Source organism: Aspergillus fischeri, genomic scaffold (genome assembly GCF_000149645.3).
Source record: "Aspergillus fischeri NRRL 181 1099437636264 genomic scaffold, whole genome shotgun sequence".
Taxonomy (NCBI): domain Eukaryota; kingdom Fungi; phylum Ascomycota; class Eurotiomycetes; order Eurotiales; family Aspergillaceae; genus Aspergillus; species Aspergillus fischeri.
In genome coordinates, this window is record NW_001509762.1 from 4,186,332 (window position 1) to 4,203,935 (window position 17,604).

General features: G+C 52.1%; 9 protein-coding genes across 9 annotated transcripts, besides 3 other annotated features; 5 read left to right on the forward strand and 4 right to left on the reverse strand.

The window, feature by feature from the left end:
• Window positions 1–281: 281 nt before the first annotated feature.
• Window positions 282–1,934, forward strand: NFIA_086310 (dihydroorotate dehydrogenase 2; the record flags this gene model as incomplete). Its single annotated transcript, XM_001260572.1, has 2 exons — window positions 282–725; window positions 783–1,934. 2 exons carry the CDS (start codon window positions 282–284, stop codon window positions 1,932–1,934), a joined length of 1,596 nt encoding a protein of 531 aa, XP_001260573.1.
• Window positions 1,935–2,042: 108 nt separating this feature from the next.
• On the reverse strand, window positions 2,043–2,900 carry NFIA_086320 (triose-phosphate isomerase; the record flags this gene model as incomplete). The annotated part of the gene is made up of 1 exon (XM_001260573.1): window positions 2,043–2,900. The coding sequence occupies one exon, from the start codon at window positions 2,898–2,900 to the stop codon at window positions 2,043–2,045; it is 858 nt and encodes a 285-aa protein (XP_001260574.1).
• Window positions 2,901–5,009: 2,109 nt separating this feature from the next.
• Window positions 5,010–5,498, forward strand: NFIA_086330 (RpiB/LacA/LacB family sugar-phosphate isomerase; the record flags this gene model as incomplete). The annotated part of the gene is made up of 1 exon (XM_001260574.1): window positions 5,010–5,498. The coding sequence occupies one exon, from the start codon at window positions 5,010–5,012 to the stop codon at window positions 5,496–5,498; it is 489 nt and encodes a 162-aa protein (XP_001260575.1).
• A 335-nt stretch (window positions 5,499–5,833) lies between these two features.
• Window positions 5,834–5,865: a microsatellite.
• Window positions 5,866–6,073: 208 nt separating this feature from the next.
• Window positions 6,074–7,558: a mobile genetic element.
• A 97-nt stretch (window positions 7,559–7,655) lies between these two features.
• Window positions 7,656–7,688: a microsatellite.
• Window positions 7,689–8,179: 491 nt separating this feature from the next.
• On the forward strand, window positions 8,180–9,158 carry NFIA_086340 (putative U-box domain protein; the record flags this gene model as incomplete). Its single annotated transcript, XM_001260575.1, has 3 exons — window positions 8,180–8,262; window positions 8,322–8,859; window positions 8,925–9,158. 3 exons carry the CDS (start codon window positions 8,180–8,182, stop codon window positions 9,156–9,158), a joined length of 855 nt encoding a protein of 284 aa, XP_001260576.1.
• A 528-nt stretch (window positions 9,159–9,686) lies between these two features.
• Window positions 9,687–10,239, forward strand: NFIA_086350 (Acyl CoA binding protein family; the record flags this gene model as incomplete). The annotated part of the gene is made up of 3 exons (XM_001260576.1): window positions 9,687–9,938; window positions 9,998–10,063; window positions 10,123–10,239. The coding sequence occupies 3 exons, from the start codon at window positions 9,687–9,689 to the stop codon at window positions 10,237–10,239; spliced, it is 435 nt and encodes a 144-aa protein (XP_001260577.1).
• Window positions 10,240–10,383: 144 nt separating this feature from the next.
• NFIA_086360 (tyrosyl-DNA phosphodiesterase 1) lies at window positions 10,384–12,243 on the reverse strand (the record flags this gene model as incomplete). The annotated part of the gene is made up of 4 exons (XM_001260577.1): window positions 10,384–11,106; window positions 11,154–11,553; window positions 11,605–11,717; window positions 11,785–12,243. The coding sequence occupies 4 exons, from the start codon at window positions 12,241–12,243 to the stop codon at window positions 10,384–10,386; spliced, it is 1,695 nt and encodes a 564-aa protein (XP_001260578.1).
• A 509-nt stretch (window positions 12,244–12,752) lies between these two features.
• alg10 (dolichyl-P-Glc:Glc(2)Man(9)GlcNAc(2)-PP-dolichol alpha-1,2- glucosyltransferase) lies at window positions 12,753–14,702 on the reverse strand (the record flags this gene model as incomplete). The annotated part of the gene is made up of 3 exons (XM_001260578.1): window positions 12,753–13,702; window positions 13,753–13,890; window positions 13,946–14,702. The coding sequence occupies 3 exons, from the start codon at window positions 14,700–14,702 to the stop codon at window positions 12,753–12,755; spliced, it is 1,845 nt and encodes a 614-aa protein (XP_001260579.1).
• Window positions 14,703–15,023: 321 nt separating this feature from the next.
• Window positions 15,024–16,090, forward strand: psf2 (DNA replication protein PSF2; the record flags this gene model as incomplete). The annotated part of the gene is made up of 3 exons (XM_001260579.1): window positions 15,024–15,137; window positions 15,330–15,922; window positions 15,982–16,090. The coding sequence occupies 3 exons, from the start codon at window positions 15,024–15,026 to the stop codon at window positions 16,088–16,090; spliced, it is 816 nt and encodes a 271-aa protein (XP_001260580.1).
• Window positions 16,091–16,444: 354 nt separating this feature from the next.
• On the reverse strand, window positions 16,445–17,160 carry NFIA_086390 (CUE domain-containing protein; the record flags this gene model as incomplete). The annotated part of the gene is made up of 2 exons (XM_001260580.1): window positions 16,445–16,762; window positions 16,879–17,160. 2 exons carry the CDS (start codon window positions 17,158–17,160, stop codon window positions 16,445–16,447), a joined length of 600 nt encoding a protein of 199 aa, XP_001260581.1.
• Window positions 17,161–17,604: the final 444 nt, after the last annotated feature.

Below are 17,604 nucleotides of genomic sequence, written 5' to 3' on the forward strand. Positions count from 1 at the left end.
CTGTCCTCAGAAGACTGACTGGTTTGATTGCGGAGAATCGGCCACTGCTATTCATTCGGTACTAGGGCCGTACTGTTGCATTGGGCTCTGATTGTTGTGTAACCTGAAGGTGAGTTGCTGGTATTTTTGTTAGTGGATAAATTAATTAGTGATGAGCTTGCGGTTGAATCGCCCTTGAAACGTATCTACCATGTGTCGATCTTTGACGATGACTCCTCTGACTGCCTTGTAGGACTACTCAAACTGTACTGACCAAGCACCCCTGGCAAGGCAGACTCGTCATGGTTGCCAATTCCACCAGCCTTGCCTGGAGATCGGCCGGTTTGAGGGCCCGCGCCGTGCCGTCATTGCGATGCTCCCATCGGTCCTCAATCCTTCATAGACAGGCCGCTTTCCAGCAACACAGTGCCGTGCGACATGCCTCAGGCACGACCAACGAGGCAGCTGAGGCTGTAAAGGAGGCCCCCAAGAAAGCCGGCCGCGGCCTCAAGAGAACGGTGTACGGAACATCGTTGGTACTCGCTGCATTGGTGGGTTATGTGTATGCGACGGATACCAGGGCAAGCATCCACCGCTATGCTGTGGTTCCTCTTGTTCGGATGCTTTATCCCGACGCGGAAGAGGCACATCATATTGGTGTGGAAGCTCTGAAGACGCTCCACAAGTATGGACTTCATCCGCGGGAACGCGGCAACCAGGACGGTGACGGCGTGTTGGCTACTGAGGTAATACAGCCCTGACATCTATAATTGTTTGTTGCTTAGCAGGATTTGCTTTTGCAGGTCTTCGGGTATACGCTCAACAACCCCATTGGCATCTCGGGCGGACTTGATAAGCATGCTGAGATTCCCGACCCGTTGTTCGCTATTGGCCCCGCGATTGTTGAAGTTGGCGGCACGACTCCCCTGCCGCAGGAGGGCAATCCCCGACCTCGCGTGTTCCGACTGCCATCTCAAAAAGCCATGATCAACCGATACGGCCTGAACTCCCTGGGCGCCGACCACATGGCGGCCATCCTGGAGAGACGCGTGCGGGATTTCGCCTATGCCAATGGGTTTGGCCTGCACGATGAAGCGGAGCAGCGGGTTCTCGACGGCGATGCCGGCGTGCCCCCCGGCAGTCTTCAGCCCGGACGGCTGCTGGCCGTGCAGATTGCGAAGAACAAGGCGACACCAGACTCGGACATCGAGGCTATCAAGCGCGACTACGTCTACTGCGTTGACCGACTGGCCAAGTACGCCGATATCCTGGTTGTGAACGTTTCCAGCCCCAACACGCCCGGCCTGCGCGACCTGCAAGCGACCGCGCCGCTGACCGCCATCCTAAAGGCGGTAGTGAGCGCCGCCAAGGGCGTCGACCGCAAGACCAAGCCTTATGTGATGGTCAAGGTCAGCCCGGACGAGGACTCGGATGAGCAGGTCTCCGGCATCTGCGACGCCGTATGGCATTCGGGCGTGGACGGCGTTATCGTGGGCAACACGACCAACCGCCGGCCTGCCCCGCTGCCGCAGGGCTTCACTCTTCCGCCAAAGGAACAGTCCACTCTGAAGGAGACGGGAGGGTACTCGGGGCCCCAGCTGTTCGACCGCACCGCTGCCCTGGTGGCCCGCTACCGGGCGCTGCTGGATGCACCGCCCGCTCCGGCGTCCAATGCGAATGAGACCGACCAAGCCAAGGAACTGGCAGCGGCCGTGACTCGAGCCGAGCCTGACTTGGAGAATGTGCCCGCAGTCGAGCCGCCTACTCCGGCCAATCGGCCGGCGCGCAAGGTGATATTTGCCTCTGGAGGTATCACCAACGGCAAGCAGGCGCAGGCGGTGCTGGATGCGGGAGCCTCGGTCGCGATGATGTACACGGCCGTGACGTATGGTGGAATTGGCACAGTCACTCGAGTGAAGCAGGAATTGCGAGAGGAAAAGAAAACCCGTCAATAGACTGTGGAGTGGATGTAGCGTTCAATTATTGTAAATAGTCAGCATTGTCAACGATCATAATTATCATCCTTCAAATCTCTTCACATGAACTCCTAGCTAGTGAGTCCACTATTGCTCTGACAACGTCTCCTCCACCTCCTGGACCACCTTTTTGACACCATCAATCTCATGCGCAAACCTCCCCAGAAACATCCCATCAACGGCCTTGCCCAGCCCTCCAGCCCCCCACAACCCCGGCCCCGCGCTCCCCCCATACAACACCCTCACCTCCCCCACCCGCTCCCCAATCACCGCCCGTATCCCCTCCACTACAGCCGCAACATGGTCCACCCCAGCAGGCTTCGCCTTCCCAATCGCCCAAACAGGCTCATACGCAAAGATAACCGGCGCCGCGGAGGGGATCGCATCCAGCACCGCGCGCATCTGCCCCGCACACTCACGCACCGCCAGCCCCACCGCCTCTGACGCGATCGCCCCCGGCGCGGTAACCTCCCCGATGCAAACAAGGGGGATCAGGCCCTGGTCAACAGCAGCAGCCGCCTTGCGGGCTACCTGGTCGTCCGTCTCGCCAAAGAGAGCGCGGCGCTCAGCGTGGCCGAGCTCGACTAGCCGGACCCCCAGCGAACGCAGCGAGGCGGGGGAGACCTCGCCTGTGTAGGCGCCTGCGGCCTCCCAGAAGCAGTCCTGGGCGCCGAGAAGGAAAGGTGGTTCAGGGTTGAAGTCGGAGGGGAGGTGGAAGCCGGCGGCCCAGTCTTTGATGATTTGGGCGCAGGGGTAGATCGTTAGAAAATCGGGGATGAGGGCTAGGAGGAGCCTGGAGCGGTTTTGGGGGAGGACGATTTTGTTCGTTGGGCTTAGGAGGTCGCGTAGGTAGGAGAGGGTGCGGTCGGGGGTGAAGTACATTTTGAGGGAGATGATGAGGAGGGTTTTGGGGAGGGGAGGGAAGGGTGTCTTTGTGGTGGCCATCGTGTTGTCTCTGGTATATTGATCGTTCGGCTTGAGTATTGTGCTCTGTTGATTGTGGTCTTCAGCTGTTGATTTATCGACTGGTACGGAGTAGCTAAGGCAGGATGAGAGCTCGGATACACCTCGGATAAGCTCTAGGATAGGTACAATTTGGCTGCCAATGAGGTGAGTAAGGATTCTGAGGAGTGACATGACATTCCTGTCACTCTTGGCTGTTTGACATACCTCTAGGGATAGATTGTTAATGAGGAGCAATTATCCAGTGTCTCATCGGGTGATGTCACTGATTGATTGGCATCTATGGTATGTTTCACGACTGACACCTCATCACAGGAATTGTGCTTGATTGGCCGACGAGGAAAAACAGACGATCTAATCTGAATATCCCTATCCCTAAAACATGTCATTGAGTCTAGGCTTGTCTTTGCCAATATCTGCTAGTCATGGGATGCTTCTCTGCTCCAAATCGGCGCAACTCCGATGTCTCGATGCTGTGGCTGTACGGGAGGCTTGTTTGGGATATCCTTGGAGTCAAGAGTAAGCTACAGCCTCGGTACACCTCCTTGATACGTCCATGTATTAGACTTAGGCTTCAAAATTCCTCCCCTGGATAGCTGGACAATAATGGAAAGAAACGGAATGAGATGGATATGGATCCTGGAATATGCACCTATATTATTAGGGTGAAGCCATCCCGAGGAGCCGCTTGGGCCTCTTCATTATTGGATGTTAAGTAACTGATGAATGGATAATACGCGCTTGGCCAAGAGCAGCAAGCCGAATCTATCGAGTTAAAATACTATGAAAGTGGGGAGTGAAGCATCGAGTAGAAGTTCATGCAGCCGAGACTGTCCTTTTCGATATTACACAGTATAGTCTGTGTCCATCATGCCCTTTTTCGACATGGATGCTATTGCGCAGTGTACTGTCCTCCGCTGTCAATCATAAAGTACCTGAGAACTCTTATGTTATAGGGGCAGCAGTAAATCAACTTTTTGATAATGGAAATGATACATCTGTTTCTGGCATGGCATCTATGTATGTGGGTCCCTAATACTAGTCTCACCACTAGTTCACTCCAGAAGGGTTTATATGGAACCCCAGAATAGGTATTCCGGGGTACAACGGACTCACTGTTCAATACTCTAAGCCATGGTTTCATCACCTAGATCCCAAAGAGTCGGTTTCCGATTTTAAGATAACACGGGGGCATGGAAGAATTGCTTCCCAAAAATTGTACGAGAACAGATGGACAGGAGTATTGTGCATGATGCAGGACAAGCATACTAAACCGTCGTACTGTCCAAGCCAACTCAGCACCAAAGTCTACTGTGTCCGAGTACAGTAGACGACACTTTCTAGCCAGGGCCAAACTGTCTGTCACTGGCTCCTCCCCTCAAACAAGGTCCACTCGGCATCCTGATATACTTACCTCTCAGAGTCAAGATAATGAAGATCAGCTGTGTTGAACGCAGTGTTTCTGGGCTGGCGTCATACTGCAGGACGGCACAAACTCATGTGCTATACAACTATCCGCTGTGGACGTTGCAGGATTCATCCTAAACATCCGAGACACACTCGACATCGAATGAACTGCCTTTTTATTGTAGTGGATAATAACACTGACAATAATGCATCGATATCCGAAGTAATGCGTCCTACCGGATGTGACGCCACTGCGGGGCATCGCAAGCGTTTCATCCCTCCACCACGGTCCATGGCATCTCTACCAATGCGTCTGATTCGGGTTGTGGGGTTTTTCCATCCTCCATCATCCTATGAGACCGTCTATCAGAAAAGACAATGGCCGCAGATGTCGTGCAGACACGACTCAATCGTCCAAGAGACTCGACCCGACTAAGTTCAGCACCCACCCAATGCACGGGACAGTCTCCACTGCAACCCCCCTCAATACTGTGCAGCCGAGAATGGAGGTGTACAAGACCAGCAAAAGCTCACAGGACAAAGATATAAAAGGTGTCTGAATCCCCTTTTGTAATCGTTCAAGTGGATTCTTTTCATCGAGCCTACGCCGTACATCCGCGTCCCTCATCTCTCTATCCACACCCATTCCACTTTTCTTCTCCATCTGGCTTCTACTTCGTCATCATGTCTACCGATCTGAAGCCCCTCCGCATTGTCATGGCCTGTGACGAGGCCGGCCAGCCCTACAAGGAGATCATCAAGGCCGCCCTGGAGAAGAACCCCCTGGTCGAGTCCATCACCGACGTCGGCGTCAACTCCACCTCCGACAAGACTGCCTATCCTCACCCTGCCGTCGCCGGCGCCAAACTCATCAAGGAGGGCAACGCAGACCGCGGTCTCTTCATCTGCGGCACCGGTCTGGGTGTCGCCATCGCCGCCAATAAGGTTCCCGGCATCCGCGCCGTGACCGCTCACGACTCCTTCTCCGTGGAACGCTCCATCCTCAGCAACGACGCGCAGGTCCTCTGCTTCGGCCAGCGCGTCATCGGCATCGAGCTGGCCAAGAAGCTCGCCAACGAATGGCTCACCTATCGCTTCGACCCCAAGAGCGCCTCTGCCGCCAAGGTCCAGGCCATCACCGACTACGAGCGGGAATTTGCTGCTGCTCAGTAGACCGTTCAATTTGAGGATTGGCTCTTGCAGCCGTCAATTGGTGACGGACAGCCATATCCTTCTTCGCATATATGAACCGTCCGTTGGACCGATTTATACGTGTATACACACATGATTTTTTTGATGTTATCCAGCGAATCAATGATACCACGACTGGTTGGGATGAATTGGCAGGCCGACATCCCGTCAGATGTCCATCGAGCTATCTTTTCCCTGTTGATAAAAGATATTTACAGGATAGATGTGAATTAATTTTTGGGGAATTATTTTTCGTACATACTCTTGTAGGTCCACAGGAGTAAGCAATTCAATCTGATGCTTCAGTAACGTAATCGGTAAGCGAGTCGGCCATGTAAGCGAGTCGGCCACCCGGTCAAGGCATATCCTAGAATTCTGATTTACATACAAAAAAGGAAGTTATTCCACGTTAATCTAACCATTAAAACGCGCTGAATTCAGGCAGCTACTCGATTAGGACATCTTGTACGTATATGTCCTAAAACACCACACATACTGCACCGAGGTGGTGCCCGACGGCGTGGTTGATCATCTCCAGGCCCTGTATCACCAGCTGCTTCCTCTAAGGCCTGAACATGGTTGAATGCCTCAAGTGCTTCCTGGATTGTGAAGCCATTCAAACCATTCATTTGGTGTTGGTTACGCTTCTGCTTATTCTTTCGTCTCTCAATGGCCTGGTGAAGTTGAAGGTTTTCATGTTCAAGAAGAATAGCACGGTTCAAGGCTATCTCTGCACCTTTACAGATGTAAGATATTGCTGTCTGTATTGGTGAGGTAGGAGGGTTTGTTTGAAGTAATTGAGAGATCACCGACTCATGCTTTTTGAATTGATTCAAATTTATCGGTGTTTTGGTAATCGTAGATGTAGTGCCTTGACTGCTGGGACGGCTGTCTTCCTTGTAAAAGATGAGGCTATCCAGAACCTGGTTAGGATTAAAAGGGACTAATCCTGAGGCTCTAAAAGCACTCTGTATATTCATCTTCTTGAAGGCTTGGGCGTGGGCTTCTGGGTAGACGTCAAGAAAGTCAACCTTATCAATATGGTGATATCCTGTTCGTACAAGCCGTTCAATGAGGTTACTGTAAGCTCGTTTCAATGGTGAGAAACAGGCCACATCCAAAGGTTGACAGAGATGTGAGGAATTTGCAGGCATGCAAATAGGAATAATATCATTTTGACGACATATATCATCAAATTGAGGTGTTAAATGAGAGTCATGCCCATCAAGAACTAAGAGGCTATATTGGCCAGTTCTTCGGTCCTTAATATAAGGAATAAAGTGTTCTTTGAGCCAGTGTTCACCAATTTCTCGTGTTGTCCATCCATTTGATGATATAGCAATTCTCCATGAAGCTGGAGTATTACCTTCATACCAGGCCTGAATATGAGTCTTTGCTTTCAACACTAAGTATGCTGGTAATGCCCATCCGGAGGCGTTGATACACTCAATTGAAGTTATCCATTCTCGATTTCCCGGTTGTATAAGAAAGGGCCTTCCTTCACAGGATGATCGTGTGATTACCTTCGCGGTAGCCACCAGGCCCATAGCAAAGCCGGTTTCATCAAAATTATAGATATCTTCATTGGCGATACCATAAGTTAATATAGCGGCTTGCACGCGTTTGAACCAGGCTTGAAGAACTTCAGGATCCTCGCATTTCGCCCGTTTATAATTGATTTGACGACTAAACCGACTTTTCAAGGAATCATGGCGGGAAATGAAGTTATATACCCATTTCTCTCCCACTGAGGAAGTTGTATCTTGACCACGTTGTTGGATCAATATTGTAGCCATTTCACGGACCTGGAAGTGCCTTGGCGGTGCACCACGTTGATCTAATGAGAGAATCCATTTAATAAGTGATTCTTCCTCTATAGGAGTCAACTTATGGGAATTGGCGCGGGTTTCCTTGCGAAATTTGATTCCATTCAAACGATCTTGAAGTGTTGACCGGGGAACTTCAAAGACACGAGCAGCTTCACGAACTGATTTGATTTGGCCATTCTGAATAGCCTTAACTGCTAAGGAGATCCTCCCCTCTCATTCCACCAAGGATTTTGATGATTTGGGCATTTTTCGTGGTGATATGGATGGCTGAATAGCCTTGGTTTCAAAGGGGTGGTGATTCTTGATGGGGGTGGCCGACTCGCTTACGTGGCCGACTCGCTTACCGAATACGTTATACCAGCTGAGTCAGCCGCTCCGCTCGACGATTCCGCGGGGATCCATCGGCTTCGATGCATTTGCACAATGACTGACAACCAGACATCAAGTCCAGCATTCATTATTATAAGAAATGGATAACGGCAGCCTGCTCCTCGTCTCCAGCGTGAGGCATCACTCCTGGACTTTCATGGACCTGGATCCGCCTAAATAGACTTCACCACGGGTTACCCCGGACTATGCAAATCAACTCATTGTTCACAGTCTATTGATTCATCGATTGCATCCGCTCGGCCTTTTTTTTCGGTTACTCTAAATCTCCGGGACCAACGTGCGTGTGCCTGTGGAGCAGCCTCGATAGTCGATACAGAAGTCTGAAGAGCGGCCCCACCGTGGTCGGTGTCCGTCTACGTGCGTTGACTGATCACAGTTCACCGAGTCATAGACTCTGTCGCCTCATCAATTTGTGATCTATCAACGACTATCCGATCACCCGGCATGTCCTTCGAACTGAAAGAGAAGGGCAACCAGCTCTTCAAGGAAGGCGACTACAATGGTGCGGAGGAGCTCTACTCTCAAGCGTGATTATCCCCGGTGCCCATGTCACGGCCGAGCAGATCTGACTTAGGTGAATTGGTAGTATCCAGAAGAACCCGCGCGAACCCACCTTTTTCACGAACCGTGCCCTCACCCGGATAAGACTGGAGAAATGGGCAGGCGTGGAACACGATGCGCGCACGGCGATTGAGCTGTACGGCCCCAAGAACCCCCAGAGCCTCAAGAGCTGCTGGTACCTCGCGCAGGCGCTCCTGGGCCTGGGGCGCCCGCAGGAGGCGTACGAGGTGGCCATTGATGCCTACCGAGCAAGTCTGGCGGCCAAGAGCGCGCAGACGGAGAATCTGTCCAAGACGGTCCTGCGGGCCAAGCAGCAGATCTGGGCTGCGAAGGAGACTGCCCGGCTGCGGGAGATGAATGCTACCCTGGCGACGGTGGAGTCGTTGATTGAGGCCGATCTCAACAGGGAGCTTGCGGAGCTGCAGGCGAAACTGGACAAGGGCGAGATCGGGCAGACGGGGTTTGTGGAGGATCAGAAGGCGCTCCGTGCGGATGCGGAGAAGAATATTCAAAATGTCCGGGACGCGTTCCGCATTGCGTCCAATGGGGATATCCAGGAGAGGGTAAGTGGCAGTCCTCGTGGGAGAATGTTCCTTATGGGGGATGGTATCTAATGATTGGGCTACAGGTTGTGCCCGATTACCTGGTTGACGGGATTACTTTTGAGATCATGCATGATCCCGTTATCACACCCAGCGGCACCAGCTTCGATCGCATCGGAATCATCAAATACGTCGAACAGTCCGGCGTGGACCCCATCACCCGGGTGCCCATGACCGTCAACGATCTCCGGCCCAACTATGCCCTGAAAGCTGCGTGCGAGGAGTTCCTCAACAAGAACGGCTGGGCTGTGGACTGGTAAATATGGATATTGGTGTGGCTTTCTTGGTTTTCTCTTCTTCCGATGTATTCTATGAGTTGCCAGCGGAATACCCCGCTCTTTTCCTTTCTTCTTTCTTTTCTCTTCTGCATCAAATGGCGTCTTGGATGGCACGCATTCTGCACAGTGCATGGATGATTTGTGAATTTTGGCATAATGTTTGGATTACTGTTCTCATGGTCCCTTTTCCATGTGATGAGACGACTTGGCATAATGCGCATGTCTACATTGTGTATGCTTAACATATCAACTGACATATTCACATGCATCACCTAATAAATACTAGTCTAGGCTTGTCAAACCACATAGAAGTTGCCGAGTTCTGACGTAGCACAGTCTTGAGTCTGTAAGAGTCTGTTTATTTACTCCCTGCTGCCCCAACGGATTCTACTAATCAACCCCACCATCCATCCCACCTCCGCTATTTTCACCCCTCACCACTTCCCCTAATCCAAGCACCCACAACATAACACCCTATCTATTCCACACAAACAAACAGAAAGAAACAAAATGGCCTCCCTCACCGACTTCTTCACTGCCTTCGACGCCGCCGCCTCCAAGGAGAAATTCACCCCCGCCCTGCAGTCGTCCGCCGCCTCCATCGACAAGGCCGCTCTGCAGGCTGCCCTCGACGCCGTCCTCGCCGGCGGCGACGACGCAACCGCCGCCGGGAACGATGCCGTCCTGAAGGCTGGTTTCGAGTTTGCCACAGAACTGGTTAAGATGCTCGAGAAGGAGCCCGGGCCGGAGGAGAAGTTGGGGGTATGTCCTTTCCTGCACCCCCTGGTATAACAGAGTGAGAGGGTGCTGATGGTTCCTAGCTGTACAAGTACTTCAAGCAGGCGAGGGGCGAGAAGCCTGCTGAGCCGTCGTTTTATCAGATGGAGGTATGTTCGCTTCTTTTACTGCGGTGGAAGAAGGTGCGGGTAGGCTAATGATACGACAGGCCAAGTTCAAGTATAATGCCTGGAAGGAGATTAGCCACGTCAGTGCGCAGAAGGCTCAGGCGCTGTATATCAAGCAGGTGAATGATTTGATTAACAAGTACGGCACCCGTGCGTAAATTGCACGGTGTGGTTGTGGGTGTGGGGGATGATACTTGGGAGGATATACGCTACGTATGGAGTATAAGAATGAATCCAGTTACGCGATGATATGAGCTTGGTTGTTGCTTCTATGGTATACACTGTAGGCTATAGACGTAGAGTCACCCCTCCCAGGTCTGTCCCAGCCAGTCTGGTTCGGTGTGGGCAGCTGTAGCGCACCATGGGACTTCGTTCGCCTTGTATGGGGTCAGGGGGAGATCGTATGGCATCCGGAGCCCGACAAGGACATCGCATCCTGGCGTCTCATCCGGGAGCTGCAGCGGAATGTCGCGTTTGAAGCACGGGACCATAACCGCTTGCTGGTGTCGCTCGGTGGTATTATCCTCTCGAACAAAAAGCTGCGGCCAGACCATCACTCCAATCTCCCAGCTGCTGATCCTTACTTCCCCCGCGTTGTTGACGGCCGCTCCCCACGCCTGAGTAGACAGGTTGGCGGACGTCACCATCGCCCAGTCGATCGTGTCCATCTTCTCTGCGTCCGAGAAGCGAATGTACGTTTTGATATGTGGTGCCGCGCGGCGGCGGCCTGCTTCCCGTTGAGGGGTACTTGTCGAGCTACTACTGTCACTGTCTCCCGCCCAGTGGCGCAGATATGGCCGCATATATTGAAGTTGTTTCTGCTGTGTGGCGCTTTGCAATTTCATGTGGATCGATCCGCCGGATCCATAGCCGTTTAGAGATCGGCGGATCTCGTCGGGGGTAGGGAAAATGATGGAGAATTTCGGTTGCGGGATACTCTCCATGGAGGACGTGGGTGAAAGTGAAGCGAAGAAGACGTCTTTGAGCCATTTGTCTGTCTGTCCGAGGGAAGCTATGGATGAGATCTACTGGTTGTCAGAGCTTGATCGTATAGAGACGAGGCCGGTCCTACCTGGGTGACAATATGGGATTGCACAGTTTGGCTTTTCCCCTTCGGCGTGAGAGGTATCTGGCGAGTAGCTTCTTTCAAAGCTGGCCATCCCCAGAGCGTCTTCTTTCGCGAATCCAGAGAGCTGAGCCTCTGCTTGGAAGGGACGCTTGCGATCAAAGCGGCGCGAACTGCACTAAAGTCAAAGCGCTCGAGTTGTCTGACCAGCGGTCCTGTTTTCTTGACGCCGTATTCGTTCAGATAGGCGAGAAGATCCCGCTTGAATCTCGCCCCGCTGCCGATGGCGCCAGGGCCCTCTGGTTCCCTTTCGCTCTTTCGCAGCGCGAGAAGAGGAGACCGCCAGACGGCCTGGCACATATTTGCCCAGTCGCCGGGTATCATATTAGCCGTATGAATGACAACCCTGCTCAGTCAGCAATCTAAAATCAAGTGACTCCATAGGTATATCGCATACTGTGCAAGATCGTCATGACGAAGGAGGATCATCATCTTCGAATGATGTGTCCCAAATGGTTCGGGCATGTAGGCAGTTATCGCCTCAACGTTAGGATATCGAGGACATGCTTCCTGATTTTGTAAACGTCTTCGTCACGTAGGCTAGTGCTCTTGCAGGATGAATGAAGGAGAAGCATACCTCAATCCGAATCCGATTCGGGGCGTCCTTTTTCCACGACCCATGCACAACCTTGACCTGCACCAGACGTCTTACGTCCTCGTCGAACTGACTCATCAGAAAGTCCACATCAAATAAGAAATTGAACTGCCAGCATTCTCGGATCATGGGGTCCCCAAGGATATCTTTCAACCGAACTGTATCGACATTGTTGCCTGAGGCAGCAGAAAGGTCCCGGATATGAGTGAGCTGGATGGGAGATGGAATCAACTGCGGTCGATGACCAGTCAACTCTGCAGATTGAATGGACTGTTGAGGCACAGATGATTCCCTACGAGGTCGTGATGATGGAGGAGGAGTGATGGATCTGTGCAACGACGCCAAGCCATTTGCTACGGCCGTCGGAGTCGCTTCAGTGGGCTCTGGCTGATCAATACCTGATAATTTGACCCTCTTGGACGGGCGGGCTTCTTGTTCCATTGCGTAGTAGGTGATAGATAAAAAGTGTCTGGTTGACTTCCTAGTTCGAAGCCAAAGCTGATGTGCGCGGAGTGTGATGGGTGAGGATGGCTGTACGGCATGCAAAATGTTCTGGACACAAGATGACAAGCTGATTCGTCGACTTACCATCAACGGTGGAGATAGATTAAGAACTCTGGTGCAGATGTAGTGTGCAAATGTGTAGTTGATGAAAAGAACGGATGTAAGGGCTGGAACGGAATGGGACAACCACTTCTGGTAACTGAATCAACATATTCCGCTGCAGTTGACACTAAATGTCATATCGCCGCAATCGCAGTCCCAGTCCGATACATAAACTATTCAAGGCCACTCACGAGGAGATTCGATTTCATGGGAAAATCTTTTGATGTTCTATTCTATATTACAACGACCCTTCTGTTCGAGTCTATATACAAGACCATCTATAACTATACAAATGACCGGTACTAACACAATTGAGATTGATATGAAAAGAAAGCAGTTGGGATTCACCACATAAACCTCTGAACTTTCCCCGGCTCTTGTGGCCATTCAAAACCCTTGTACAAAAAGATATAGCCGGTGGCAGCGTTGATCGCCAAGAACCAGTACGTCTCGATGAACAAGGAGAAATTAGTTGCCAGATCGGCGTGCAGGGCCTCCCGCTCATCACGAGGCCGTTGTTGGCGGTACACAAGAGGCACGGGCTGTGGGGGTAGATGAAGCCGCCACATTACCCAGGGAATGATGAAATAGCGTGGCTCAACGAGCGGCGCGGTAACAAGCGATAGTGCCGTGGCTGCAAGCCAGACGAGCACAAAGCTCGCTCGTGGGGCTTCCTGCTGTTGCTTCTGACGCTGAGCGAGGTGCTCCTGGATTCGAGCAAGAACCTCGGGAGAAAATTGTTCTTGGGCGGGCGGCGAGGTCGTCACTTGGCTGGCTTTTTTCGACTTGGACTTGCGTTCAGACTTCTCTTTCTTGCGGGCAGCCTCCTTCAACTGCCCTTTCTGAGCAGCAGCCTGTTCGTTTGGCTTCGTGATCGGCACAAATTGAGGCTGTGGCTTGGTGGTGGAGAATCCAAATGCAGAAATCACAGCCCAGCCATCAACGAAGTAGGCAGCAGGAACAGCAGCATATTTGATAGCTGGATGCGAGCGCAGAATACGAAAGACGTAGAAGATATAATGACGGTTATCGGCAAGAGTGAATGGATGGACGATGGTGTTGAAATGGACGACGGCCAGCATGATGGGAAGAATGACCAGGGCCGTCGATATTCTGGGGAGCCCCTTTTGCTTTTTGGTAAATCCATAGTCAAAGAATGCCGGTATCACAGAGTTTGGAAGCACCAGATTGATGACTGGGAAAATCAGGATGGGCCAAGAGAAGAACATGAAATAAGGCCAGATGTAGAGCATCTGCGAGAGATGCAGACCTGCCGTGTGAAACTCTTTATGTCCTAGCACATCATCAGTTACACATCCACAAAGCCTGGCCTACAAGACTTACCAAGGACAACTCCATTGTTCCAGAGCACAAATCCACCAAAGGCTGCAAGGATGACGAGATAGGGAACCGCTGAGACCATTATCGGGACGAGGTTCCTCAGGCCAACTGAAGCAAGCGAGATTGATGTCTTGACATAGTCTGAATTTCAACTCAGTGAGTACGCGTCATCCAGGTGGCCAGGAAAGACACTCACCAAAGAAGGAAGCCTCTGACACAAGCGGGTCGTACAGTTCGTTGTTGAAACCGCTCTGGATGATTTGAAGCGGGCTTGAGGCCTGGCTGGCCTTCGAGGACTGACGAAGTCTCCGAACCACCTGCAGCCCCCCAAGAAAGATGGCCACCCAGAAGATGTTCGTTTGCCGGAGAACAAGAGCGGCCAATCCAATCGCAACAAAAACTGCCGTCTTGAGAAGTGATCCGGATCCCTTGGAACGTTTGATATCCCAATTATAGGCTTCAATGACCACAAGGAGGGAGACAATATCCGTGTAATAGAGCCCGGAGAAGAAGAACAGTGGCGGGAAAAGGCAAATATTCAGCACCGTATGGCTCAGCCAAGCTCCAGAAGGGCGCGTATTGCGCTCCTTACGCAATGCATCCAAAAGAGTCTGCAGCCGCCAGGGAAGAAAGACCGCTGCAGCTGCAACATTGGTAGCACGGAGGGCTTCAGCGTTGAGCTCCTTCGGAGAGCCACGGAGTGCTAGCGCAGCAGCACAAAGGACGTAAGACCAGACGTAAAGTCCTGGCGGAGTCGTGATTTTAGGGTCCCAATGGAACCACTTATGATCCCAGTACGCCTGCGCCTGAGGGACATGGAAAACCTCGTCCAGGTACGGATCTGGAACGACGGTGTTCACCTTGGCCATCCATAGCGGGATCAGCAGGAGCACAAAAGGAATCGCATATCGAGCAGCTAGAGAGATGCCTGATACAGGCCGCACGGCACTCATGTTGTCTATACCTCATATGAGACAAGCGAATTAATGTCACTAGTATGAAGCGAATGAAGGAGAGAAAGCGAAGTAATTGATCTCCGTGGATGGAGCTTAAGCTATCCAAGCTCCAGTAAATAATTCAGTTGCAAACGGTTCAAACATCACTTTGACAATTTCCGAAAACGGACGATGAAAGAGCCAAAGCGTATGCATCACTGGATAATTACATTTCCCTAATTCCAAAGAGACTCGATGCGATAATTCGCTCTCAGAGAGACCTTGCCCATCAATAGTCCTCAGTCCAAATTCTCCCTGGATCCCAAAACCTGACGCTCAATGGCCTTCCCTCTTCCGCGGGGCATCACGCCCCCGGAGATTGCCTTTCTAGCGGAGATGGAGATGGTGACGATTCTCCCTCGTCAACGATTGGAGGGCCTCGAATTGCTAGGTGTAAGTCGCGAACCGACTGCTTTGCTGCTATGCGCCGTCGAAATTGCTATCTTCCCGGATATGTCGTGTGTGCGGGGAGATCCTCGTCGCGGCATTGCGCGACAGGGACTCGGTACAATCATAAACCAGACAGCAGCATCAATTCGGCAAGCATGGCTGAATTCTTGAATTAACAATCATACCTCCAAACAGGGACAAGTCGAACCACTCCTGCCTCCCCGCCGCGCATCCCTCCCACTGTGGCTAGCCCTCCTCCTCAAACGCCAGCGCCGCGCAAACATCCTCCCGCCCGCATGGCTTCACCCTGAGCCCCTCTCCCTGATCCTCGAGATCGAAACGCAACATCACGAATACGAGAATGCATTTTCCCCGCCTCCCCCGCTGCCCGGGCAGCCGAGCGTCCGCGACCGCAACCGTGGACAGAGACCGATAGCCAGGGCGCGTCATACGCCGGATGGCCAGCGATACTTCCCTTCGCCGCCATTCTTGCCGCAGAACATCGCACAGGACAATGCACAGACCGGCGAGCCTCCATCATTACCGTACCATTGGTTGGAGGTAGGCAATATGCTTCTCGACGCGGCAAGTGACGATCTGGTGGATCCGGACCAGATACGGCGGTTGCTGAAGGAGCTACGGGAGGTGCGTATGGCGAAGATACGCTCGGGAGTGGACGTCTTGGATGCTGCTGCCACCGGTGGAGGCGGAGTGGCTCTCACGGGTGTTGGGGCGATGGAAATTGGTGAGTCGAGAGGATTCGTGACGGGGGTCGTAGATGGGCTTAGGTACGGCGGTCACCCTACTTGGTTTTGGGGAGACAGGAAACAACTGACACCATGTCTAGGAAGATCGGTGCGTCGAAAGAGCAAGCACGGCGGGAGCAGATGGCGGAGGAGATGGCCAATGGGGGATATGATGCCACCCAGGACGATGAAGACGAGATGGAGTTCTAGAGCCCTTTTCCTGGTTTGCTTTTTCTTGCATTATGGAGTTATGGAAAGGACACACACGGCGCAAGCTATTGCGATTGAACGAGTTTCAGATGTATATATACCCTATATTTTCCAAGACAATTGCAAATATTCTGCCACCAAACACCATCAACATGCGACGCTCAGACTGCGGAGACACGGACAAATTGTTCACAAGAAACTGCCTGTATTGAAGCGATAGGTCCCAACTTGGCTGGATGGAAAAGTAAAACGAAATGGTATAATGTCCCACACGCATAAGAATGAGCAGAGAACAACGAAAAAGTATCCTTACAAATGCGAAATGAAGATCATGAAATCTTTTCTACAGTCCTCTCAAGTTGACGCATTATCAGCCTGCCGCTGCTTCTGCTCCATCCTCCTCCGAGCTGCCAAAATCATATCGTCTCTCCGCTTCTGCAACAAGCGCTGTCGCTCCTCCTTGCTCTGCGACCACCCGCTCGTCGATTTCTGCGATGATTGATCACTGGTAGCGTCGGCACTACCATTGATTTTCGAGCTGAGGTTGTATCGGGAGATCAGATCCTGGCCCTCAGACTTTAGGGAAGCCCCGGACATCGACGAGGGCTGCGCAGCTGCCGGAGCGGCAGTAGTAGAGGGCAGAACGATCGCTGGCTGGAAAGAGGGTGGCGGCTATACACATCATCTCATTAGATTCAGTCGCTTCAATAAGAATCGAAACGGGCCCGCGCGGCGCATCGTCTGCATTCCGCCGGTGATGGACATATAGGGGAACCGCCGGTACGTACCATATCCAGTCCTCGTCCACTGAGAATCCGCTCCGTAGTCGCTGCAACATTCCCACCATTGCGCTGCAAGTCCCACATGATCTCGCGTGTACTGAGCTGAGGAAACATCTGAGCTATTTGTTCCACCTGGGCTGGGTCGACGATGTTCCCGCGACCATGGCCGCGGGGGGCGCCTGCATCGGGACTGCCGTCGCGTTTAAGGAACCATCTGATAACGAAGAAAGAAACGACTGCTAAAGTGAGCAGCGACGGGATGTTGAGCGATGGTTCTTCCTCGGGCATTGTTATCGGCTGAATGACTGATCTGGACGACCCGCGGATAGGACCAAAGTTGATGTATTTGCAAGTGACCCGTGGCGAGGTAAACGCAAGAGATAGTATTAAGTGCAAACGGTAATAATTTAGCACACCAAAAGAATTGTCAGGATTGACGCTGGAAAACAATTGAATGAAAGTGCCAGGCAATCACTAAATTCCGGAGATAGTGATGCTCACCCGCAGGGTGGCGGTGGGCAGAATGACGGAACTCGGAGACATCTGACAGTTGTTGTTCCGGCCAGCGGAACAGACGGCTTGATTGGCCCGGAAGCAACACAAAATTGGGGACCTCGTACTTCTATAGAGATATTTGGATAATGGAAGTATACCTGCCATCATTTACCTATTACTTTGAGGGATTGAAATAATCATCATTATGCATTCATCATCACCAGGAATCAAAGCAGA